Consider the following 27,715-nt stretch of genomic DNA (forward strand, 5'->3'; position numbering starts at 1 on the left):
AATATTCTAATTGTTTTGTGGTTTTTCTTCTATTAAAGACCATGTTTTTATTGGCTGTTAGAATTTAAATTTGTGAGAAGAATTAATCTGTAACCAGATACCTTATTTGTTTTATCCATTTCTGCTACTTTGTTTTATCCACTATCAACTACTACTGGGTTCTTCACTTTGTGGTTTCTAAGTTTTAGATTCTGAGTTAATAAAACATAAGGTTTATAACGCTAAGGATTATTCCAAACATAAATATATTAATAAGTCCATTTAATAGAAGTTTTGGGGGGGGCTATTAATACCTTAATCGTAAGTAAAGATTGAGCTGTTTGAGCTAACATGGTAAAAATCACTGTTTATTTTTGGGAAACTTGCAAGCAGCTTCTCAACTGACTAGTACTAGACTAGATAATTAGCAAAGCATACCTATCCTGACTACTTTTTAGCACCAGTGCGTTGAGTTCATGCAAAACTAAGCTTTTTGTTTAAGAATTGACTCCATTTCTGTTTCTGGTAGGAAAATAATCTAACTTAAATTTTTGGTAATAGAAGTTTTAGTAGTAACAACTGACAACGTTTTTGCTGTACTGTAATAAATGGCCACAAAATGTGGAAATTAACTAAAAATTTTACAAGTCTTTAAAAGTCTAGTTCTTCTGGGGCACCTGGCTGGCTCAGTCATAAGAGCATGTGACTCTTGGGGTCATGAGTTCAAGCCCCCTGTTGAGTGTAGACATTATTTAAGTAAATAAAACTTAAAACAAAAAATCTAGCTCTTCTAATGGTTATAAAAAGGCTCGAAAAGATGTATTTGAGTTGTTTGGTATCATGATGATACGCTAACTAATATATATACACTAGCTTCTCTTTAAAGAAACGTTATTTTTATTATGGAGAAAAGGAAGAGAAATGACCTGTGAGTTTTATATTTTTGTAAATGGGATTCTTTCCTAACCTCAGTTGTACCCAGGTTTTTTATAATCACATCTAATCGGAAGGGAGGACTTTTAAACTGCACTAAAGTATTAATGTTACTACATCTATTTATTATTATTAGAGGCTTGATACCATACAGGTGTTTTCTGTCTTAAAATTCCCTATAGTTTTTTTTCTTCCTTATTTCAAATTTTAATGACTAACCTTTGTTTCTATAGTAGTAATGCACTGTATAGACAAAAGAATGGTAACAACTGTGCTCTAATGTCCTTTTCCCAAATCCAAGTTGGTTTGAGTGAAAAGTCTCCATAGGCAGTCTGAATTCACTTTATGTTTTAGACTACTAGTTCCAGAAGAAGGAAAGGAGAGTAGATAGTAAGAAGTAGTGATCAGATTAAGGAGTGGGGGAGATAAACAAATATGGAATAAAATATGAATGGGGAAGTGAAGTTTTTAAAGATGAAGTACAGTTGAACAGTTGTGGTCTGTTGAGGTAATAACCAGTAGGTAAACTTGTTTTACATAAGAATGCCTAAAACCAAGGTTCCAGAGTAGTGAGGATGACATTGTAGTTTATTGTGTATTTCAGAGAGTAATGTTTCTCCGATGTTATTTCCAGACTCTAAAATAGAGCTCAAGCTTGAGAAGAGAGAACCACTAAAAGGCAGAGCAAAGACTCCAGTAACACTCAAGCAAAGAAGAGTTGAACATAATCAGGTATCTTTAGTTTTCTGATTGCTGTGTTCAGGTATATATAATCTGACAGCACTAATTTGCTTATGTCCTTGCCTTTGGTTAATAGATGACACCCAAATTCCAGCACTCAATGACGTGTTCATTCCATTGGTCATTAAATGGGCATTAGAAATCTAAACTTCATGTTTTTTGTCAGTAACATAACCTGTGCTTATGACAAAAGCCAAGTATTTAATAAATGTCTCATTTGTGTTTGATTCTGTGCTAAGTGTGATTCAAAACCTGTCATACTGTCTTTTAAGGGAAATATTTTAAAAGGTTGGAAATGCCTAAGCATAATTCTTTTTTAAAGGAAGGGAAGGATTTTATATTGTATCTTTGTCTACATTTCTAACTTGGCTTCTACTTTTGCTAGTATTCTGTGGCTTTTCCCTCAACTTTGAAGCTAGCCTGTTCCTAAGACCATGCTTTTCTTTCCTTATTTGAGATGAAAATTACATTTTTCATTTGTGGGTAAGGCAGGGTACAGTTTTTCAAAAGGAAAATGTTGGAAACTAAGGGAGAACTAATAAGCACAGGTATAACTGAACTAACAAATTATTGACTCTAATCTCACATTGATTTTGCTGACCTTTACAAGATATCCCCAGAGTCATTTTCCTTATCCTTAATTTGTCTAGCTGCAAGATTTGTCTAGTTGGTTATTTATCATCTTCCCTTTGGCATTTTAAAGTCACATATCTTCCGAGGAAGTTCTTGATTCCTTAAGTCATGTCTGTCTTGGTTTGATGTACTTGATAAGTTGAACTATTTGTTAGAACTACTTGTTGGAAATAAGCTTGGGGATTGCAGAGATTGTATAGAGCACTCAATGAAAGGTTTTGTTTGATACAAAACCAAATAGTGGAATAAAGAGATTATTGCTCTTTTACCTAGCATTACTAGGGAAGAGCAGCAAGGACATGTTGAAGAATAAGAAAATAACAGAGCAAGAGAAATTAGGAAAAATCTGGTGAAGGACAATGAAATAGACAAGCATGGAGATTTTTGGTCCCCAGTATAAAGGCAGGATGGTATAGTGCCATCAGAATGCTTGACTGGTTAGATACAGGTATAAGGCAGGATGGAGGATGGTATTAAATATAGTTTAATTGAGTTGTAGAATCTAAACTGAGGGGCAGGATAAATAATAATGTAGAAGATGACAGTGGCCTTATACAAAATTCAGACATCAAGAAAATTGGAGGGAAGAGTTTAATGACCCTATAGTCAGAGAGCATCACTTGTTTTAAGCATTTTACCAGTTTTGCTTCATTGTCCCCTGAACCCTCTAGCTTTTTAAATTCCTTTTGGTTTTATTATTTTGCTTTTTGCTGGAATATATTAAAATGAATCTCTGACATTTCATATATTAAAATGTCAGTATTTTCAGGAAGTATCTCTAAAAGATAGGAGCTGTTTCATATATACATCTGTAACTGTTACTTTCACACCTAATAAAGTTACTAATTTTTTCATATCTGATCTGTTCAAATTTCTCCAGTTTAAGAAATACCTCTTTTATTATTAAATTACTCAAATCAGGATCCAAGTAAGCTACACATAACCGTTTGGTGTTATTTTTGTTTTATTTTGTTTGAATCTCACAATCTTGTAGCTATTACCACTCCCTTCCATTAAGTTCATGAAGAGCCAGGTCAGTTCTCTCCAGAATTTCCCATATTCTGGGTTTGGCAGATTGCTGCTTCAATTGTCACTTAATTTCCTATTCTATAACCCTGTAGGTCCTGTAGACTGGAAGTTAGACCTGTGGTAGAATTGTGTACTAGACCTTTCTGTGATGATGGAAATGTTTTTTGTATCTCCTGTCCATTAGAGTAGCCATTAGCCACATGTGGCTATTGAATACTTGGAATGTGGCTTGTATGGCTGAGAAACTAAAATTTTAATTTTAATTAACTTAAATTTAAATACCCACATGTGGCTAGTAGTTACCATATTGAACAGCATCCATCTAGAGGATTGGTTTGATTCAGGTTCAGTTTCTTTTACAAGAATACTTAATAAATGGAGTAGCTTCATATTGCATCATTTCAGAAGGCAAATGATGCTAAATTAGTAATAGGTTCAGATGCCAAAAGCACGACCCATCCATTTTAAAGTTCCACATCGCCTTTTCATTTAATGGTTGTGATAGCCATTTATGATTATTGCCTAGAACCACTATTTTATTTGTGGTTGTAAGGTAGTGATTTTTCTTATTCTCTTATTCCTTTACATCTATAACTGGAATTCTTTTATAAAGAACTTTCATGGGGCTACTGGGTGGCTTAGTCGGTTAAGCGTCTGACTGTTGATTTCAGCTCAGGTCACGATCTAGCCTCTTTGTGGGTTTGAGCCCCATGTCAGGCTCTATACTGGCAGTGCAGAGTCTGCTTGGGATTCTCTTTCTCTGCCCCTTCCCCACTCAGGCTGTCTCTCAAAATAAATAAACTTAAAAAAACCCACAAGCTTTTTTCATGATCTACATAGTTAACCTTGAAATAAAATTCTCACAGGAGAGCCAGCATACTTTGCCAACTTTCAAATTAAAGGGACCTACCCACTTTGAGAGGTGATCAGTAAAATCTTTTCTAACTAGTATGGTTTTTATATATTTCATTTATGATCAGTTACATTCATTTTTTTTCCGTGTTCAGTTGTGTCATCTTTATTTAGTGGGAATTACTGAGTTTGTTCCTGTGTCCTTTTATTGACGCTATTTGTCTTTGATAGTTTCTTGTTTTCTGACACAATAAGATGTCCCAAGCTCATGTATATTTCCTGCCTTTTACCCAATCAGACATTTTTTTCCCAAAGAACCCTAATATTTTTCATTGAAAACATTTGGAAGCTATCTACAGTGGATGCTAGGCTATACATTTCTGCTGCGTTGTCATTGCTTACAGGCCTTTTTACTAGGTAGAACTAGGTGTACTTACTTCTTAGGAAAGATAAATCATGAATTCATCAAAATTATGAATGCTATATAACTTCTGGGTGTTCTACCGGTATCTCTCTTATGCTGAGTATCTTGGTTCTTAAAATAATGTGAGTTATTTAGTTTCACTATACAGATGTTTCTAAATAATATAGTACTACTCTTGATAATAAGCCTGCTAAAACGGCAGTTTTGGGGTTTTTTGTTTTTGTTCTTTGCAGTTTTGCTTGTAGTTAGGGCATAGAATCAAAATAATGTGCTTAAAGTCACTTGAGTGAATTTTTTTCCTTTCATACATATTTTTCAATTTAGAGTATGTATATAGTTTTACTTAAGCAAAATTAAGAGTGTCAGAAATCTGGCATTTATATGTAGCTGTTTCTGTTAACTTTTGGCTAATATTTTCTTAAGTAAGGGGGTGCCTGGGTGGCTCAGTAGAGTTAGCTTCCAACTCTTGATCTCAACTCTGGTTTTGATCTCAGTCATGATTTCAAGCCCCTCATAGGGCTCCATGCTAGGCATAAGCCTACTTTACTTAAAAACAAAACAAAACAAAACCCACACACACATTAAGTAAATACATAGATGTATGCATTTATTTTTGCTCTTCTCCTTACGTAAAAGGCAGTGAATTTTGCACATTTCTACCTTTCTGCTAATCTGAACACATATCCTGAGATCACTTCATATCAGAATACAGTATAGCCGTCGTCCTCATGGCTCTGTACCACTGCATGTTGTTATGTTTTATGGGTGTACTGTGATTTATTCAGCCACTTTCCTTTTGGTAGATATTTGGATTATTTTCATTTATGCTGTTTCTATAATACAAAGATGAACTGATGAATACCCTTTTACATGCATCATTTCATATTTCAGCCAGTTTATCTTGGGGAAATGTAGAAGTGAAATTACTAGGTAATTTTGCTAGATGTTATGAAATCCCCTACATAAGAGTTGAAACATTTATACTATTTTTATAACTTAGTTTTGTGTAAGTGTTTATTTAGAGCTTGTATTTTTACTGATAGATCTATAGTCTCTTTTATTATAGCCCAGCTCCTGCATTCTTTTGTGCCTCAGCTGCCTACTGTCTTCCAAATAACTTTTTGTTTGGAAGGCAATGTGAGAAGGTTTTTTTTCTGTCTCCTGTTTTCCTCCTGATAGATTCAGGAGTTGCTGTAGAACATGTTGCTGAAAGTAGATGATGTTGCAGTTAGTATTTTGGCAACAGTGTATAGCAATCACGTTAACTACTAATTTTACGAAGCAATGGTTTTCTTTCTTTTCAATCAATAATTATCACTATAGTAACAATAGTGGATTCTGGTACAAAAAAAAAATCCTTAGAATATTTTTTCCTTGTGTGTGAAGAGTTATCCATTAGTTTTCTGTGAGGGTGATTAATTCTGATTAGATGATGATAGTCAAAGAACTAATAAAATTAGTTGACAGTCCTCAACAAAGACTTTAATAAACCTGGACAAAAGGAAGTATAAATGATTTATAGTGAAAAGTGTCTTTCCCACCCCTTCCCAGCTATTCCCATGGGCAACCAATCCGTTTCTTGTGTTTCCTTCCACGGAAGAAAATAAAGAATATTTAAATGGAACTTGAACTTTAATGTCAAGGATGACTAATAGAAATGTAAATGTGTTATTTTTTTTATTAACCATAATAGTTTCGGTAGATGTTGGTAAAATTTTTGATGAAGAGATTATTTTAGTTCATTTTTTTTAATGTCTTTATTTTGAGAGACAAAGACAGTGAGCAGGGTAGGGGCAGAGAGAGAGGGAGACACAGAGTCTGAAGCAGGCTCCAGGCTCTGAGCTGTCAGCACAGAGCCTGACGTGGGGCTTGAACCCACAGACTGTGAGATCATGACCCGAGCTAAAGTCGGACACTTAACCGACTGAGCCACCCAGGCGCCCCTATTTCAGTTTAAAATATAACAAGTGGGAAATCCTGGAATTTGGGAGATAATCAGTTTTAAGGAAAGGGGATGTTTTGCCTCACCTTTACCTTCATGGGCATAGATAAAATATCTATCTGGTCTTTATATAAGTTTTATTAGCCCTGGATGTGGGGGGGGTGGTGATGGGCATGGAGGAGGGCACTTGTGGGGATGAGCACTGGGTGTTATGTGGAAACTAATTTGACAATAAACTATTTGTTAAAAAAAAAAAAAGAAAGAAATACAATTTTTAATTCTTTGAAGAGTTTTAAAATAGTTAACATACACTGACAATACCAGATAGACTATCAAACCAGAATATTTTTTAAATATTCTAATTTTATTGGCATTGAGAAATTGACTATTAAACAGGAAGCAGTTTTAAAAGTGGTTTTAAGAAAATACTTGACCTTGAGATGCATCATAAGTCACTTCTATTATGTTAGGCTGGGTGTTCTCCACCCTGGCTACTCATTAGAATCCCCTCAGGAACTGTAAAAATTAATTACAGCCAAGCCCTCTATAAGAGATTCTGAGTTAATTGGACTAAGGTGGAGTTGGGGGCATTTGATTTCTCTTAGAAGTTCCCCACTTGATACTGTGCTGCCAGGATTGAGAACCTCATATTAAAACTATTGTTTCCTCCTATTCAGATAACCAGGAATTTAACTATTAATCAGCATTTATCATATTTGTGTGTAATTTGTTTCTACATTTGTCTTTTGACTAACCTTAAGTTTGCATTCAGCACATATTTCCTGATAGCAGGAAAAGGAACCTAGAGTTTCCAATTGTGAGTCAAGAGAAACTCTTCTAATGTTAATCCCAAATACAGATAAATAAAAAGTTAGGAGACTATGTTTGTACCTTGTGGCATTTTGGTAGTAATGTTTCCAACTAAATAGGTATGCTTATTGGATGAGCGCTCTTGTGTCAGGATGAGAGTAAAATATATGTGTCTTTAAAATTAATAGTCACTGACTTGGCTCTATAAACCTCAGTTATCTAGATAAAATATTAGCTTAAAATCAGAAGTAAAAATATAAGCATACTTTAGTATAATGCTGATCATTGATAGATATTCTCTGGTTAATTTAAAAGAATCATCTGGTAATAGTGGCTTCAAAGTTGAGTAACTTGTTACTTGGAATGCAGAATCTCAGGCCCTACCCCAAAGCTGCTGAATCAGAATCTATATTTTAACAAAAGCTCCAGGTAATGAGTGTGCATATTACAGTTTGAGAAGTACTAGTCTAGTGGTTTTCAAACTATTATGTAAGAACTACTAAATTATTTTTTAAATGAGGAAAAATCAATTGGTTTTTCGGAGAGAAAGGAATCTGGGACTGGAAGGTACAGTTGGTCCATTACTACTGCTGTCTTTCAGTAGCGAGGAGTGTAGGTTTGGCAGTTGATGTTCTAGGCTTATGTTTATGAAACAGGTGACCCCCAGGTTCTTGCTCAATTTTAACATCTGTTTGTAAGAAAAGTTTGATAACTGGGAACTTTTATGTTCAGATAGTTGTGTGTGGATTATAATTTAAACTGAGCCTTTAAATAATCCTTACTACTTGAAAAGGACAATGTTTAATTTATGCTAACAATTATAAAATTTTATTTTGTTTTAAAAGGAAATGGACTTGTTATAATAAGTGACTTTCTTATAAGTCATGATCAGCTTGCTTTTTTTTAGACAGCCAAAGAGATGCAGTTATGAAACAAGAACCAAATAGCAAACAGCAAGTCACAGAAGGAGTGGTGATAAATTATGTGCTTTTTTTTCTCTCTCACTTGTATTACAATTTGTGAGCTCCTATAGTTCATTACTTTAGTGTCTTTTACCATACTTTTTTAGCATTTTCCAATGCCTACATATTGGTTTTGCCAGTACATTTAGAAATATGTTGAGGGCATAGTATTGTTTGCAAATGCTGGCATTTGGAGGTTTTTCATGACTTCTCACTGTGCTAGGTAATATGGCCATTATTAAGGTGTTTGATGTTAGAATATGACTTTTTAATGTGTCGATGCTTGAATAGAGCTATTCTCAAGCTGGAATAACTGAGACTGAATGGACAAGTGGATCTTCAAAAGGCGGACCTCTGCAGGCATTAACTAGGGAATCCACAAGAGGGTCGAGAAGAACTCCAAGGAAAAGGGTGATGCAAGGCTTATTGCTTAGAATGGGTTTTCAGATTGGTAGGGCTTTAGTGATTATTTTATATTTATTGTTTTTGTTTTGTTTTCAAACTAACAGGTGGAAACTTCAGAGCATTTTCGTATAGATGGTGCAATAATTTCAGAGAGTACTCCCATAGCTGAAACTATAATGGCTTCAAGCAACGAAACCTTAGTAAATATGTTTCATAAACTATACAAGTGGTATTCTTTGTAAATTACCCTTTAATTAGAATTGGGGAGGTGGTAAATTCTGACAAATCTCAAACTTGTGTTTTTAAACATTGTTTTAAACTCATTTTCCCCATATAATTCTGATTTTTAGAATTTTTCAATATAGTCCATTTCTATATATAAATTTGTACAAGATTTCTACCTAAGTATTATAAGGAAACTTTTTTGCTAAGATATTTAAAGATTGTTAAGGCTTCACATATGAAGCACTGAATATGTTCATTTCTAGGTGCTTTTGCCTAAATTTTTATTAAGGGAAAGTATCAAATATTACAGAAATAGAGTATCTTTTTTTCTTTTTACATGTCTTTGTTATGTTTGGATAATTCTGAGTCTGAATAATTTGAATCTTGGCAGGTTGTCAATAGGGTGACTGGAAATTTCAAGCATGCAGCTCCTATTCTGCCAATCACTGAATTCTCAGACATACCCAGAAGAACACCAAAGAAACCATTGACAAGAGCTGAAGTAAATGCATAAATTTTAGATCGATGCTATCATTGATCTTTTAAAAAGGAAATTTTTTTGTATTTGTCTTTTGCAGTGGGAGGGAGCAGAGCTTTCTTAATTGGGTGGGGTGTGTGTATGTATAATATGTGCTTATATTATTTTAAAGACATATTTTTATTAGTGACAATCGAAAGTAACTAATATAGTGTGATATGCTAATACTATCAGCTTGCTACTATTCATTTTTGTGCAGCTTCTAATGTGTTCTCTTCGTTATGGATGTGGGTTGAAAATGTTTCTGGGCTATTGGGGAGGCTATACTATCTTTCACTGAAAGGTCAAATAATGGCACTTTAAAGTGACTTTGTATGATGCTTGAATTGATTAACTCCTGTATAATTAAGCTTTAAAGTTCTAACTGCATGATGCATTATAATTTTAATTAATTTTCACCAAAGGTGGTTTTGATCTGGGCATAAAGGTAAATAGCAAACAAGCAGGTAATTTTAAAAGTCTTAATGTTTTTTAAGTTAGGAAGAGTGAGTTGACTCTATAGTTAATATATATACTAAAATTTGTTAAGGATACATGTTAATTTGATATCTTCTATATTTCATCACTTATTACAAAATTCTTAACAGAAGAACAGTATACTCTTAATATTAATGAAAAGCATGGGAAATCTAGTGGGGGAACTTAATGCTGCCAGGTAACTGTACTGGATTTTAGTTTCGGAGTGTTTGGGGCTTTTGTTTTTGTTAACTTGCTTGAATGTGGCAGTCTCCTGCCCCTGTTACCATATTAACATATCTCCACACTGAAGAAATTTGAAGAGAGCTTTGGAAGTGTATGGATACTTGAGCAGTGATGGATTTAGAAAGGGCAGTGATAAAAGCTAGGGCAGAATGGAATGCGTTCTGTTCTCTGAAACTTCTTTTTAACTTATGTTTTAATTGCACATTTACACTGTTAACTTGTGGTTGTTTGTTTCTTATTAGGTGGGAGAAAAAACAGAGGAAAGAAGAATAGAAAGGGATATTCTTAAGGAAATGTTTCCCTTTGAAGCGTCTACACCAACAGGAATTAGGTATTCAGACACATTAAAATGAGTATTAGTGTATTCTACTAGGGTATTTTTATTTACTTATTTATTCCGACCTTTACTGAGGTGCAATTGACGTAAAAGTTGTATATATTTAGGATGTACAACATGATTATTTAATATACGTCTACAGGAATTTTAATTTTTTATATTTAATTGAGATATGGCTAGCATATAATAATGGAAATTCTGATTTTTAATTCTTCACAAGGTTACTGTACCCGTGTTCTCAACTGTTCTTTTGAGAACAGTTTAATTCTTCCAAGTTACAAGTTCATATTCTTGAAAGTTGAGTCAGTTTCAGAATTAACTTTGATAAGCTAAAGTATTATAATTTGCCTATCTAATTCTTTCTTCTAATTCCTAGTTTTTATATAAAAAGAAACATTGAAGGAAGTAATTGTTTTCCCTGAAAGTTTCCCTTTTCTAGTTGAAAAGGCTGTGTTTATAGAACTCCTGAATTATTTCCTAACTGAAAGAATCACACCAAAGTACCTTATTTTTTCCCCTCTTAACCTCTAAATATATTGGCTCTGAAAGCCTTTAAGAAGACAAGTTTAGTGACTATTTATCAATGTTCTATAGAATGAGCATCCAACATTTTAAATGAAAAATATGTAGAAATTTTAAATAGGCTGACTGACCTCACTGTTTACATGTGTCAGTTTTCTACTATTATCTCAAGGATTGTGTTTGAAATTAGGAAGTTGTAATGAGATTTTCTGTTATATATTGGAATCATGACTTTTATCTAAATTTATTTTCTTCTTCCTGCTTTTACTCCTAACAGTGCTAGTTGCCGCAGACCAATCAAAGGGGCTGCCGGCCGGCCATTAGAACTCAGTGATTTCAGGATGGAGGAATCGTTTTCATCTAAATATATTCCTAAATATGTTCCCTTGGCAGATGTCAAGTCAGAAAAGACAAAAAAGGGACGCTCTATTCCCATGTGGATAAAAATTTTGCTGTTTGTAATTGTGGCCATTTTTTTGTTTTTGGTCTATCAAGCTATGGAAACCAACCAAGGAAATCCATTCATTAATTTTCTTTCTAATAACTCTGTAAAATCCAACTGAGTAATTTCTCTTTGGCACACTCAATTTGGTCTCCTTATTTTTTTCTAATAACTGTATAAAAAAACATTTGTGTATACTTGATTCAAGAACTAAAAATAATGTGATTTCACCTCAGTAAATGTAGTATTCTATTGAAAAGCAAAGCAGGATGCATAAATGGACTTCATTTAAATGTTTTGGACTTTGGACTAGTAGGAGATCACCTCGTGCCATATAATAATCTTTTTTAGCTCTGGAACTTTTTTGTAGGCTTTATTTTTTTAATGTGGACATCTTATTTCACTTTTGAGAAAAATGTATATTGTTTTTGTGTATTTGGGAAACAAGAAGGGCAAAACATGGTAGTATAATGTGAAGCTACACATTTAGATACTTTGAATTCTTACAGAAAAGATTTTAAGAATTCTCTGCTGTATAAAAACTTTATAGAGATATGTGAAACATGAAATTCAGTAAGAAAAAAGTTACTTGGATTGTACTTTTTGTAATTGCTACAGGTTTGATGTGTTTATGGGGGAACATACAGCAATAATCTCTTCTGTAACTTTTATTAATAGTAATTATTGTAGCCCTATTGTACTCACTTTTTAAAACATTTCTAGTATCATGAGTGTCCTACTTCAGTAAGACCCATTTAAATGCTGTTGATGTTTTAGCAGGGATCTTTAGTGCAACATATAACATGTTTTAGAGAACTGTTAGCTGGCTATACATGTTTTTAGAAACTGTTTAGCTAGCTATAAGGCTGTAATTGGAAACCTGTACTTTTTATTTACAGCAAAACATTCTGTCCAAATATTTTTTAGATAAATAAGCGTGTGTCTGTTTAGAAGTTAGAAACTTTAAACACTGGTCTTAGGTTCCATTTGGGTTCATTACTGCATTGTCTTCTGTTAACCAAAAACAAAATTTGCCAGATGTTTTTTTTGCCCAATATTTTCCAACAGAATTTGATTTAACTGGGAAAAGTACTTATTTCTAAATTACATAGTAAAGTTTTCTTAGATACAAAGTAGTTAAGACATAAATTTGTACACTCTGAATACGAAGTGGGCATTATGATTTTTGTATACTCTTGAAATGGTTAACTTATCTTTGTGGTTGATTTACTTTTTAGCTAAAACTTACCTCATATAAAACTTGGTTAAGTAAAGTAATAGGTAATTGAAATTTTAGTAGAATCAAGTAAAACAAAAATTGAAATTTATTCATTTGAATTTCAACTTTACAGTCATTGACCATAAAGCACACTAAAGATGTAAGTTATTTTAAATATCATCTGGGATAAAAAGATCCTTTTAAAAAAAACAGAAAGCTTAATATGTATATTTAGACCAGCACACAATTTTGATTTGATTAGCTGTGTTCTGCTATTTAGCTTTTAAATATTTTGTAGACATTTTTCACTTACTTTACAATTGATCAGAAACATTTGGTAGGTCTGGTCCCACAGGGGAGTGTAGAACTTACTCATAGTTCAGAAATGCTTGCCTCTTTGAGTAAAAGTGTTTCTTTGAGATGAGCCACAGAGTGGGCACATTTTACTCATCTTTTCTACAGTACAGTAATAGCAGTCTACTTTTTCATTGTTTCTAAACTTCGCTTCCCATGTAGTTTTCAATCTTTTCTTTATTATTAGAAATTGTGAGAAACTACATTTAATGATTAAAAATATGGGAAGATAATCAAGCTTCTATGTATGTAAGATCAATTTTTTAATAGGAAAAGTATGGTCCAAAATAGTAAAAAGTAGGACCAGGTAAAATATGTAGGTTTTTTTTTTTTTTTTTAAATGTGTACTTGGTCTTTTGTCTGTGTCTGTTTTATTCCACTAGAATAAATGTGTCCTTGATGTAAATGCAAAGCATTTCTTCCTGATTAAATTGTAGATGTAGACTTTACAATATAATTCAATAATAAAAAATAATTAACCTCTAGTTTTGTCATTGTAATAAATGCTTTTCAGAAATAGCACAAACTATAAGATACCTGATAACATTTCTCATATGATATTTATGGATTGTCGACTTTTAGTTCTCGTTTCAGTTTACTCCTTTATGTTTTGCTTCTAATCATTTCATAATCAGCTCCTCATTTGTTCACTGGTAAGCAGTGTATAGCCATTAATACTCACAGGATGATAGAGGGAAGGTTCCACAGGCACCTCTCCAACTCTACAATATAGTGATATAGTACAATATAATACTTGACTTATCTCTGACACTCATTGTTAGTCTTGCTTTGAGATTAAGCAAAGATGTTGCCAAGGTGCATTTATTATGGAGCTATGTTCATAAGATGAAAGTACATTTCTCTCTCCATCATTCATGTGTGCCCCAAAGGTGATTTTATTTAAATTACTGATTTTTAAAATAATATATATATATATATATATCATTAATGAGCACATAACGTCAAAGGCTTAACCATGCTTATTGCATGAGTACCGTGTCCTACATGCTGCTTTATGCACTTGATAGGCATTGACTTAATCCTTGTGATAATCCTGTGAAGCAGGTATTTTCTTACTCTCTCATTACAAATGAAGAAATTAATGCTCAGAGGAGTTAAGAAATTTTGCTGAAGTTTGCCCAGCTGGGATGTGATTACATAGGATACTGGTCTGTACATAAAATACAGCAGAGGGGACATGAGAGACTAACACTCGACATAAATGCTGTATACCAGTTCTCTTGTTCAGCCTTGCTCCTACAGTTTTGGTGCCTCTAAGTTGCAAACCTCATTAGGGGTTCTTTAAAATTCACTTATAGTTTTAATCTTTCTCTGTAGCCATTTAAGTTTCATTCCCTTTTACTTCTTTAAAAAATAAACTTGACATAATACATTGTATAAATGTAATGTGTATGTGTTACTTTGATACATTTATATATTGTAATATGATTGCTATTGTAGTGATTTTTCACATTACATAATTATGGTGCAATATTGTTGTTTATACTAAAGACCAAGCATTCTTCATAAATAATAGACTCACTATTCAAAGTCCAAGTTTTGCTGAAAATTATTTTTAGTTTGGCATCATAATCATAGTACCTTAAAATACATTGATCAGTATCATCTTATCCTAGCATGAATTGTATACCAACTTTTAATTGCACTTTTTCTCCTTAAATTTAAAACAAGGATCTCAGGGGCGCCTGCCTGGCTCAGTTGGAATTGTGTGTGACTCTTGATCTCAGGGTTGTGAGCTCAAGCTCCATGTTGAGCATGCAGATTACTTAAAATAAATAAATAAACTTTTAAAAAAATGTTTAAATAAAAGACTTCAAAATAACTCTTGTGATTAAATTAATTTCCTTACATAGATTATTTTCTGATTTATATTTATTTGCACACCCTATGTTTTTAAGTTTCATAAGGGGGTTTTTTAGTGGCTTTTTTTTTTTTTTTTAAGTTTTATGTTATTTTGAGAGAGAGAGAAAGCATGGATTGGGGACGGGGAGGGACAGAGAGAGAATCCCAAGCAGGGTTCCACACTAATAGTGTGGGCTCAGTCACTACCATGAGAACAAGACCTGAGCCAAAGTCCAACACTTAACCAAGACTAAGCCACCCAGACGCCCTTTCTGGTTTTTTGTGTTTTTTGTTTTTTTTCCCCCCAGCTTATTTATTTGTTTTCGAGAGGGAGAGAGAGAATCCCAAACAGGCTCCACACCATTAGTGTGGTGCCAGTGTGGGGCACAGACTCATGAACTGGGAGATCATGACCTGAGCCGAAGCCAGACTCTTAACCTAAGCCTGAACCACCCAAGTGCCCACATTTTCTTTCTCTTTTTTAAAAAATTATTTATTTATTGTGTATTTATTGTTTTTGAGAAAGCACGAGCACAAGTAGGGGAGGATCAGAGAGGGGGAGACAACAGAATCTGAAGCAGGGTCCAGGCTCTGAGCTGTTAGCACAGAGTCTGATGTGGGGCTCAAACCCATAAACCCCAAGATCATGACCTGAGCCGAAGTGGGATACTTAACCAACTAAGCCACCCGGGTGCCCCAATATTTAATTTTGAGGGGGCTAGGGAGAGGGACAGAGAGAGGGGGAGACACAGACTCTAAAGCAGGCTCCAGGCTCTGAGCTGTCAGCACAGAGCCCTATGTGTGGCTCAAACCCACAAACCACAAGATCATGACTTGAGCCAAAGTGGGATGCTTAACCGACTGAACCACCCGGGTGCCCACATTTTCTATTTTTAAATTTAATTCCAGTATAGTTAATGTATACTGTTACTAGTTTCAGGTGTACAATAACAGTTTTATGCATTCTCTGGTCATCAAGATAAGTTTACTCTTAGGAAATGCCTGGATGGCTGAGTTAAGCATCCAACTCTTGATTTTAGCTCAGGTCATGATCTCGTGGTTCGTGGGGTTCATGATCTCACAGAGTCCCATATCAGGCTCTGTGCTGACAGTGTGAAACCCACTTGGGATTCTTTCTCCCCTTTCCCTTCTTGCTCTCTCATAAATAAGTAAATAAAAAATAAACGTTTAAAAGATCAGTATACTCTTAATTCCCTTCACCTATTTCACCGATTGCCTACCCACCTCCCCTCAGGGAACCATTTGTTTTTTCTTTATGGTTAAGAGTCTGTTTTTTGGTTTGTTTTTCACTTGCTCATTTCTTTTCCTAAATTCCACATGTGAATGAAATCATATGGTATTTGACTTTCACTTAGCATTTCTTTACATTCACTTCTCACATTTTTGACTTTCACATAGCATTATCCTCTAGATTCTTCCATGTTGTTGCATATGATGAGATTTCATTCTTTTCCATAATTGACTAATATTCCATTGTGTATATGTATACCCACCACATCTTTATCCATTCATGTATCAGTGGACACTTGGGCTGCTTCCATAATTTGACTATTGTAAGTAATGTTGTGGGGTGCCTGGGTGGCTCAGTTGGTTAAGTGTCCAACTCTTGATTTCAGCTCAGGTCATGATCTCATAGTCGTGATTGGGTCCTACACCGGGCTCTGCTGAGCAGAGCATGGAGCCTGCTTAAGATTCTCTCCCTCTGCACTTTAAGTTTATCTTATTTATTTTGAGAGAGAGCACTAGCAGGGGAGGGGCAGAGAGAGATAATCCCAATCAGGCTCTCCACTGTCCGTGCAGCCCCACCTGGGGCTCAAACTCATGAACCCACCAATGGTGAGATGATGATCTAAGTTGAAATCAAGAGCTGGACAACTCAACCAACTGAGCCACTCAGGCACCCCCCTTGAGTCGGATTTAGCCATTCCGACAGGTGTGAAGTGAGATCGCATTGTGGTTTTGGATGTATTCCCATGATGAGTAATGTTGAGCATCTTTGAATGTGTCTGTTGTCTTTGAAGAGATGTCTGTTCATGTCTTTTGCCCATTTTTAATTAAATTATTTGGGAGTTTTTTCGTAATGAGTTGTGTAAGTTCATGTATTTTGGATGCTAAACCTCTATCAGTTAATGTCATTTGCAAATATCTTCTCAGTAGCTTGTCTTAGTTTTGTTGATTGTTTTGTTGTGCAGAAGCTTTTTATTTTTATGTAGTCCCAATAGTTTATTTTTGCTTTTGTTTCCCTTGCCTCAGGACATCTAGAAAAATGCTGCTGTAGCTGATGTAAGAGAAATTACTGCTTGTGCTCTCTTCTAGGAGTTGTGTGGCTTCAGGTTTCACAGTTAGGACTTTGTGTTTTTTTACATACAGTGTGAGAAAGTGGTCCAGTTTTATTCTTTTGCATGTGGCTATCCGGTTTTCCCAGCACTATTTTTTTTTTTTTTTCCTCTGTTGGATGGTTGGTCTTGAGCCTGCAGGGAGCAAGCTGACCCCAGACTTCTCCAAATTCATGTTTCTTTTCCTCCAATTCTTACGTGTCTAAAGACAGGGAACTACAGACACGCCTTTGTGGGAGGGTCCCAGCACTATTTGTTGAAGAGACTTTTTCCCATTGCATATTCTTGCCTTTTTTGTTGAAGATTTTCTATTTCTTAATCTATTTTCCATTTTCATACTGTTGTTTGAAATATATTGTCTTTGACATATCACTTCTCTCCCTTTTTCCATCATTTTAAACATTTTCAAATTCCCTTCAGTAATAGGGTCTCAGCAGGAAAGGGCTATGTGATGTCTTTCACCTTGAATTAGCAGTCCTTTAGTGCTTTTCAGAGTTTATATATCATCCTTCCCCCCAAAGATTTGGGGAAGGAAGTAGAGAAGGAGACCCCGAGTTTTGAGAGCAGGGTAACTCCCAGTAGATCAATTCTGTTTTGTTCTGGTATAGAATCATTAGTTTAACTGACATTTAATGGCATTTATGCTATATTCACAGTTTTTAAACTGATTGTAAAATTTTATCACCTACTTCAAAAAATATTTATTTGATGCCTCTGTGCCGGGTATATAATTTTTGGCAGTGCAGGATGCAGTTTTAGAAATATCTTTGAACTTGTCTTAGGCGTTCTTATGAGAAGTAGTTTTGTTGGTTTCTAATGTTTTGTTTATTTTTTTTGAGAGACAGAGATAGCATGATTGGGAGAGGGGCAGAGAGAGAGGGAGACACAGAATCTAAAGCAGCTCTATGCTCTGAGGTGTCAGCACAGAGCCCAATGAGGGGCTCAAACTCACAAACTACAAGATCATGATCTGAGCTGAAGCCAGCTACTTAACCAACTGAGCCACTCTGGCGTCCCAAGATGTAGTTTTAAAAAAGAAGAAAACATTTGACTATTTCATTCACTAATAGCAATATAGATTTATCAGCAGCTTAAATATTGTTGCCTATTTTCTTTACCTTATTGAGATAAGTTAGTAAGGTTTAATCCTTGAAAGTCAAAGAACCAAAATTTGTCAGAGCTTGTGGGGAATAAATTATAAAAATACAATTCTTTTTTAAAAATTGTTTTTAATGTTTATTTTTAGAGAGGGAGATACAGAATCCAAAGCAGGCTTTCTGGGCTATCAGCATAGAGCTCAACGCTGGGCTTGAACTCACAGACTGCGAGATCATGGCCTGAGCCGAAGTTGGACGTTGAACCGACTGAGCCACCCAGGTGCCCTTATGAAAATACAATTCTAGGAGCACCTGGGGGGCTCAGTCGGTTCAGCGACCAACTTCGGCTCAGGTCATGATCTCACGGTTCGTGGGTTGGAGTCCACATCGGGCTCTGTGCTGACAGCCAGCTCAGAGCCTGAAGCCTGTTTCAGATTCTGTGTCTCCGTCTCTGTCTGACCCTCCCTTGCTCTCTCTCTCTCTCTCAGAAATAAAACATTAAAAAAATATATAACTCTAATCAAACACTTTACTATGGACTTTATTGTCCAGGATTTAACACAGTGATCTTGTGACTGAATAATCTGAAATTGTGAGGCTGTGTAAAATGTACCTGTTTTATTTGCCTTAGTAACAAAAATTAGTTTATCATAGCTATGGTTTAATTAGAAGAAATAAATCGTCAGTATGTAACCTCAAGACTTAGCAACTTAAAACAATTTTTGCCATTTGTATGGGTCACAAATCTGGGAGTGATTGGCTGTGTGGTTTGATGACTTTGTAGTTAAACTATCAATCAGAGCTGCAGTATCCTCTACAAGCTTGACTGGGGCAGAGTCTAATTTAAGCTCACAGGATAGGCCTTGAGGTTCCTTACTGAGTTCCTCCAGCTGTTGAGTGAAGACATCATAGGTTACCCTGTGTCCTCATGATGTGGCAGCTGGCTTCTCCCAGAGCAACCCAGGAAAGTGTACCCATGATTGAAGCCGCAGTATTTATATAACCTAGTCTTGGAAATGACACACCATCACTTTTTTCTATATATTCTATTGGTCTTACAGGGAACTTAAAATGGAGAATGTATTACAAAAGAGTGAATACCAAGAGGCAGGGATGATTGGGGTTCATCTTGTATGGTTTGACTACCATAGGTTTCTTAAACTAACAGGTTATATGAATATTTAATTTGGTCATACTATACCATTTGGAAACTTAAATCTTGCTTTGGAATTCATGTGGACGTTTTCTTTGTTCATTTTCATATGTTCATCATATGAAATCAGTTCCAAAAATTGATTATAAAATTGAATGAATAGCAATGAGGTTGGAGAGAGAAGTAGATTTATCTTTCAGAGGTAAATTCAGTAGACCTGATTAATAATAAGATGGCCAGAGAGAACTAAAATTACCTAGAAATATTTTACTTGGTAATATGTACTCCTTTGAGTGGGTTTCACTTAACATTGTGAGATTAATCCATATAATTATATTCTGGTGGGTTTATTGTCATTGCTATAAAAAATTATTTCACTGTATGGATATAGTACAATTTACCCACTTAACTTTTAATGGGTATTTGGATTGTTCCAAGGTTTTAGCTATTATCAAAAATTGCTGCTATCAACATTTCTTTGTGCCCTTTGGTGGGTACATATATATGTATTTCTGTCTATTCTAGTCAGGAGTCGCTGGAAGAAGACTAAATATGTAAAGAAGAAGATAGACTTTGGTTTGAATACACTGGATTTGACAACCCTATGAGAAATGCTAGCACCTAACAATACTTAATACATAGTAAGCACTTAGATACTATAGGAGTGAATCTAGATGGAGATCATCTCTTGGCAGTTAGGATCTGAAGCTTAGAGAAATTAGGAATAGTTGGGGGTCCATAGAAAGCAATAAATTCCAAGTGATGGGAAGATATGATATCCACAGATTTGGAAGTGTGAAAGAGCCAAGGAGGAATATCCATGTTTAAGGAATGGAATGAATGATGAAAGAAGACCAGGAGCATGAGAACTTTTAAAAAAATTTTTTTATTTAAATCCAAGTTAGTGAACATATAGTGTAATAATGGTTTCAGGAGAATTTAGTGATTCATCACTTACATATAACACCCATTGCTCATCCCAACAAGTGCCCTCCTTGATGCCCCTTGCTCATTTAGCTCATCCCCTCACCCAACACCCCTCCAGTAACGTTTGGTTTGATTTTAGAGTCTGAAGAGAGCATTTAAGAGTAGGTCCATAGTTATGCTGAGTAAAATGGGCAAAGAAATGAAGTCTACCAATTACCATCAGATGACTTTGGTGAAAACTTGAGTGTTCCTGTAGGGCAATGTAGATATAAGAATAGTGGGCAGTTGCTTGAGACTTGGCAATATGTTAAGGAAGGGCTTTGGTTTGTGCCTAAAGTGAGACTATCATCAAGAAACAGTATTACCAGGGCACCTCGGTGGTTCAGTCGGTTAAGCGTCCGACTGCAGCTCAGGTCATGATCTCACGGTTCGTGGGTTTGAGCCCCGTGTTGGGCTCTGTGCTGACAGCTCAGAGCCTGGAGCCTGCTTCAGATTCTATGTCTCCCTCTCTCTCTGACCCTCCCCTGCTCACGCTGTCTCTCTCTCAAATAAATAAAACATTAAAAACTAAAAAAAAAAAAGAAAAGAAAAGAAACAGTATTACCAATCCTCCAGACTTCTCTCCCTTCTAGTTTCTATAACAAAAAGACAGAATAAATAAAAAAGGAAAGCTGAAATGAAAGAAAACTCATTATTCACAGATGACATGATTGTATATGTAGAAAACCCAAACAATTAGAATTAATAGATTCATTTAACAATACCTCTGAATATAATGCTATTGCACTGAGATCAGTTGTGTTGCTGTATATCAGCAATAAAAAAGTCAAAAATGAAATTTTGAAAAAAAATACCACTTGTAATAATAGAAAAAGAATAAAAAACATGGAACTTGATCTAACAAATAATGTGAAAGACCTTTCACTGGGAACTACTCATTTTTAGAAAAATTAAATAGAAATCCAAGTAAATGCCCTGCTCATAGACTGGAAGAGTTAACATAAAGATGTTCTTTCCCAACTCCTCTATAGATTCAGTGTAATCCCAGTCAAAATCCCAGCAGATTTTTGATATGAGAAATGACACAACATTTTGATTTCACTGATTGTAATATTTAGATGTCAATGCAAAGAACTAAGAAGAGCTATGACAACTTTAAAGAACAAAGCAGAACAACCACACTGCTAAATAACAGTTATTTAGTATATATAACACTCATAAAGGCTATATATGTATATATAGTTATATATATATCAGTTACATTATTAAAGCTGTGGAAATTTAGACATGTGGTTTTGTTCCAACAATGGACAGACAAGTCAATGGAACAGGATAGAGTTCACAGACAGGTTGAATAGAGTCACTTGATAGATGACAAAGACTATATTTTGCTGTGTAGTGCAGAAAGGATGGTCTTTTTAGTATGGGTCAATTGAATATCCATATGGAAAAAACACTAAACTTAATCCCTACTTCACAATCTATAAAAATTCTAGATGGGTTATCCTTAAAATTGGAAACATAAAGCAATAAATATTTTAAAAGAAAGTATAGGAAAATATACTTACGAACTTTGAGTAGGCAAAGCTTTCTTAAATAAGACACAAAAAACACCAACCATAAACAAAATAATTGGTAAACTGAACTCAAGTAAAGTTAAAAACTTCTGTTCACCAAAGACATTATTAAGAGAGTGCAAAGGCAATTGAGAGAATGGTGGAAGATACATTTGCTATATGTGCATCTGACAAACGGATTGTATCTGGAATATATGAAGAATTTCTAAAGATCTATCTTCAAAAAATATATTTATTTTTAAGAGAGCACAAGCAGGGGATGGGCAGAGAGAGAGGGTCAGAGGATCCAAAGAGGGCTCTGGTGACAGGCTCCCAGCAGCGAGCCTGATGTGGGACTTGATCTCACGAACAGTAAGATCATGACCTGAGCCAAAGTTGGACACAGCTGACTGAGCCATCCAGGCACCCCTAATGATCTATCTTTAAAAGAAGCAACCAAGGGGTCCCTGGTAGCTTAGTCGGTTAAGCATCAGACTCTTGATTTAAGCTCAAGTCATGATCTCACAGTTGGTGAGTTTGAGCCCTGTATTGAGCTCCACACTGTTAGTTTGACAGAGCTCCCTCTCTCTGCCCCTCCCCTGCACGCACCGACTGCACTCTTTCTTTCTCTCTCTCAAAATAAACAGACTTTTAAAAAATTAAAATAAAAAAAGGCAACCAACAGAAAAACAAGCAAAAAACAGGCATTTCACAAAGCAATATGCCCAAATTTCCTATATGTATGGACTTTAACCATAAACAAAAGACATACTACATTAAAATAAAGACCTTCATTTAATAAAGAGAGGAAATACAAAACATGAGAAAAAATATTTAGAACATATATAGGTGACAAAAGGCAATCCGGAACATAAAGAATTCCTACAAATAAATAAAAAGACAATATTTTGCCAAAAATGAGCAAAAATCTTTAACAGGGAGTTCAAACATCAGTAACAAACATGAAAAGATGTTTGGCATCATTGGTAAGTAATTAGGCCCATGTAAAGCGAAACCACAGATACTATTACACATTCACTAACCTCCCCAAAATTAGTGTACGACTAAAAAAGCACGTGGAGTAATGAGAATATCCATGAGCTACTGATGAGATTGTGAATTGATACAACTTTGAAAAACGAGCTGACATATGTTGAATATACATGTATCCTAAGAATTAGCAATCTACTCAAATTTATGCCCTGGATAAACTCTTGAACTTGAGCATCAAGATGCATGTAGGCTAGGTGCCTGGCTCGCTCGGTCAGTAATGCGTGCAACTCTTGATCTTAGGGTTGTGAGTTCAAGCCCCATGGTGGACATAGAGATTACTTAAAAAAAAAAAAAAAATACATGTAAAGGAAGTGTATATACAATACTGGTAGTAATTACCAAAAGCTGGAAACTGAATAAAACTGTCCGTCAAAAGTAAAATAGATACATTGTGGTATATTTATATAATGGAATATTATAATGTATGAACTATAGCTAGACAACATGGAAGAATTTCACGATGTTGAGCCAAAAATGCAAGTTTTAAGGGGTGCCTGAATAGCTCAGTTCATTGAGTATCTGATTCTTGATTTCAGCTCAGGTTGTGGTGCCAGGGTCATGGGATGGAGCCCAGCATCGGGCTCCACACTGAACTTGGAGCCTGTTTAAGATTCTCTCTCTCTCCCTCTGCTCCTCTCTCTGCTTGCACTCTCTTTCTCTCAAATAAATAAAATGAGAAAAAATTTTATATAAAAAATGCAAGTTAAAATAATACATAATATGATTCAAATTAAAGTTCCAAAACAGGTAAAATTATATTGTTTAAGGATATGTATTTAAATCTTAATAAGGAGAGGGAAATAATTTTTCTGGAAAGGCTGAATAGTGGTAACCTCCTATGGAAAGAGGGGATTGTGATCCAGAAAGAACACAGAGGCAGGGAAGTAATTGGGGGTAGTGTTGTATTTCTTGATGAGGGTGGTGGTTTTATAGTCATGAAATTGTTTATTTATTGTATGTCCCTTCTTTATGGTATAGTTCATATCTTTTGAAATCCAAAAAGGTTTCCAAAGTCAGCTAAAACGTAGTGGAGATAGCTGGGTATCTATATAGCTGGGTATCCAGATAGCTGGGTGGGAGATACCCAGGGTGCCTGGGTAGCTCATTTGGTTTAGCATCTGACTCTTGATTTCGACTCAGGTCATGATCTCCCAGTTCATGAGATCAAGCCCTGCTTTGGGCTCTGTGCTATAGCACTCTCTTTCTCCCTCTCTCTCTCTCTGCCCACCCCGAAATAAGTAAAACATTAAAAAAAAAGAAAAAAAAAGTGCTGGAGATCATAAGCATGAGAAAGTGATTTTAGCAATTATAAATGTTATACATTTGGTGTTTTAAAAGTCAGACCCTTAATAGCCAACAAAATCTTGAAAAAAACAAAGTTGGAGGTATCACTTACAAAGGTACAATAATTAAAACAGTGAGGTACAGATATATGGACCAATGGAATAGAGTAGAGCCCAGCAATAAATCTTCATGTATATAGTTAAATGATCTTCAACAAGGTTGCCAAGACGACTCAGTGGTGAAAATCCTTTCAAAAAACTAATGTTTATTTATTTTTGTTTTTTAAATATTTTTTTTTAATATTTTTATTTATTTCTAGGAGAGAGAGACAGCGTGAGCAGGGGAGGGTCAGAGAGAGAGGGAGTCACAGACTGAAACAGGCTTTAGGCTCTGAGCTGGCAGTCAGCACAGAGCCCGACGCGGGGCTCGAACCCACGAACCGCGGGATCATGACCCAAGCGAAAGTCGGACGCTCAACCGACTAAGCCACCCAGGCGCCCCTATTTATTTATTTTTGGGAGAGAGAGAAAGAGAGACAGAGAGAGAATGCGAGCAGGGGAGGGGCAGAGAGAGGGGTAGAGAGAATTCCAAGCAGGTTCCCCGCTGTCAGAGCAGAGCCCAATGTAGGGCTCGAACTCATGAAACATGAGATCATGACCTGAGCCAAAGTCAGATGCTTAACTGACTGAGCCACCCAGGCACCCCTGATTATATCCTTTGATGCACAGAAGTTTTAAAGTTTGGTTTGGTCCCATCTGTATATTTTCACCTTTGTTGCCTGTGGTTTTGGTGTCATTTCTAAGAAATCATTGCCATCCAGTGTCATGAAAGTTTTCCCATATGTTCCCTTCTAGGATTTTTACAGTTTTAAATCTTAAATTTAAGTCTTTATTTTGAGTTAATTTTCATTTATGGTGTAAGGTAAAGATCTAGCTTCATTCTTTAATCATGTGAATATCCAGTTTTCCATACTCTGTTTATTGAAAGGATTTTCAGGGGCACCCGGGTGGCTCAGTCGGTTAAGCGTCCAACTCTTGGTTTGGGCTCAGGTCATGATCTCACAGTTCATGGGTTCAAAAACCACATCTGTACTGCTGTACTGGCAGCACAGAGCCTGTTTGGCATTCTGTCTCCCTGTCTCTTATATATGTATATATATATATTTATTTTAACATTTATATATATATATATGTTTTATATATATTTATATATATATTAACCAACTCTTGGCTTGGGCTCAGGTCATGATCTCACAGTTCATGGGTTCAAGCACCACATCTGTGCTGCTGTACTGGCAGCACAGAGCCTGTTTGGCATTCTGTCTCCCTGTCTCATATATATGTATATGTATATATATATATATATATATTTCTTTTAACATTTATATATATGTTTTATATATATTTATTTATTTATATTTATACATATTTTATATATATTATATATAAATATATATATTTATATATAAAACATATATTTATATAAATGTTAAAAGAAATAACTAGCATCTCAATCTCATTTAGAGGTGCAGTTCCAACAAAACAAAAGGATATAATCAACAGAGTGAAAATGTAGCCTACAGAATGGGAGAAAATATTTGCCAATCATACATCTAATAAGAAGTTAATGTCCAAAATATATAACTTTAAAACTCCTACAACTCAATGGCAACAAAAAATTCCAAGTAACCCCATTTAAAAATGAACAAAGGACTTGAATAGATATTTCTCCAAAAAAGATATACAAATGGACAAGAAGCATATGAAAAGATGCTCACTATCTCTAATCATTACAGAAATACAAATCTAATGAGATATCAGCTCACACCCATCAGGATGATAACTATCAAAAAAAACCCCACTATGTAAAACAACAAGTATTGGCATGAATGTGGAGAAAAAGGAAGCCTCGTGCACTGCTGATGGGAATGCAAACTGGTGTGACCACTGTGGAAGACAATATGGAGGGTCCTCAAAAATTTTAAAATAGAGGGATGCCTGGATGGCTCAGTCGGTTGGGCGTCCGATTTCAGCTCAGGTCATGATCTCATGGTTTGTGTGTTCGACCCCCACGTGGGGCTCTGTGCTGACAGCTAGCTCAGAGCCTGGAGCCTCTCTTTGATTTCTGTATCTCCCTCTCTCTGACCCTCCCCTGCTTATGCTGTCTCTATCTCTCTCTCAAAAATAAATTTAAAAAAACATTTTAAAAAATCGATTCAGAGAAAAACTACAAAAGAAATTTTTTAAATAGAACTACCATGTGAACCGGTATCACACTATTGGATATTTACTCAAATAATATGAAAACACTAGTTAACCAAAAGAATATATGCACCCCTATGTTTACAGCAGCATTATTTACAATAGCCAGGATATAGAAGGAGCCCAAGTGTTCCTCGATTGACGAATGGTTAAAGAAGAGGTGGTGTATATATATACATAAAATATGTATATATATTACATATATATGTACATATATGTATATACATATACAACAGAATATTATTCAGCCATAAAAAAGACTGAAATCTTGTCATTTGTAACAACATGGATGGATGTAGAAAGTATAATGCTAAGTGAAATAATCAGAGAAAGACAAATACCATATGATTTCATTCAATGTGGAATTGTTAAGAAACAATTGGGGGCAGCTGCCTGGCTCAGTTGGTAGAGCATATGACTCTTAATCTCAGGGTCATGAGTTTGATCCCCACATTGGATGGGGAGCCTACTTTTAAAAACAAATAAACAAACAAAAGGAAAGAGAAAAAGACAACCAAGAAACAGACTCTTAACCATAAAGAACAAACAAATGGTTTGGGAGGTGGGAGGGTTATGGGATTAAAGAGTACACTAATCATGATGAGTACTGAGTAATGAATGTATAGAATTGTTGGATCACTATATTGTACACCTGAAACAAATATGACACAGTATGTTAACTATACTGGCATTAAAATTTAAAAACTTAAAATTAGGGGCGCCTGGGTGGCTCAGGTCAGATGGTTAAGCATCTGACTTTTGCTCAGGTCATAATCTCACCATCCATGAGTTTGAGCTCCACATTGAGCTCTGGAGCCTGCTTCAGATTCTGTGTCTCCCTCTCTCTCTGCCCTTCTCCCACTCATTCTCTGTCTCTGTCTCTCTCAAAAATAAATAAACATTAAAAGTTTTTTAAAAATAAAATTAAAACAGGGGCGCCTGGGTGGCTTAGTCGGTTAAGCGTCCGACTTTCGCTTAGGTCATGATCTTGTGGTTCGTGGGTTCGAGCCCCACGTCGGGCTCTGTGCTGACCGGCAGCTCAGAGCCTGGAGCCTATTTCAGAGTCTGTATCTCTCTCTCTCTCTGACCCTCCCCTGCTCACGCTGTCTCTCTCT

The 27,715-nt window shown here is 35.3% G+C and overlaps 1 protein-coding gene and 1 non-coding gene across 5 annotated transcripts in view; one reads left to right on the forward strand and one right to left on the reverse strand.

Annotated features, from left to right (window-relative positions):
• Window positions 1–13,431, forward strand: part of TMPO (thymopoietin) — a 29,669-nt gene extending 16,238 nt beyond the window's left edge. Inside the window, exons 4-9 of one of the 4 annotated variants that reach the window (XM_039223256.1) lie at window positions 1,547–1,644; window positions 8,597–8,716; window positions 8,815–8,910; window positions 9,327–9,437; window positions 10,418–10,506; window positions 11,312–13,431. In XM_039223256.1, the coding sequence (XP_039079187.1) occupies window positions 1,547–1,644; window positions 8,597–8,716; window positions 8,815–8,910; window positions 9,327–9,437; window positions 10,418–10,506; window positions 11,312–11,597 (800 nt within the window). In that variant the 3' untranslated portion in view covers window positions 11,598–13,431. The remainder of the gene's footprint in view (window positions 1–1,546; window positions 1,645–8,596; window positions 8,717–8,814; window positions 8,911–9,326; window positions 9,438–10,417; window positions 10,507–11,311) is intronic. The other 3 variants (XM_039223257.1, XM_039223258.1, XM_039223259.1) reach the window with 3 other exon arrangements.
• Window positions 13,432–17,379: 3,948 nt separating this feature from the next.
• On the reverse strand, window positions 17,380–17,510 carry LOC120225032. The gene has a single exon (XR_005526726.1). It is a non-coding gene; the product is annotated as a small nucleolar RNA SNORA38 (small nucleolar RNA).
• Between the last annotated feature and the right edge of the window lie 10,205 nt (window positions 17,511–27,715).

The sequence above is a fragment of the Hyaena hyaena genome, unplaced genomic scaffold, assembly GCF_003009895.1.
Source record: "Hyaena hyaena isolate Hyena2069 unplaced genomic scaffold, ASM300989v1 scaffold_1305, whole genome shotgun sequence".
NCBI lineage: Eukaryota > Metazoa > Chordata > Mammalia > Carnivora > Hyaenidae > Hyaena > Hyaena hyaena.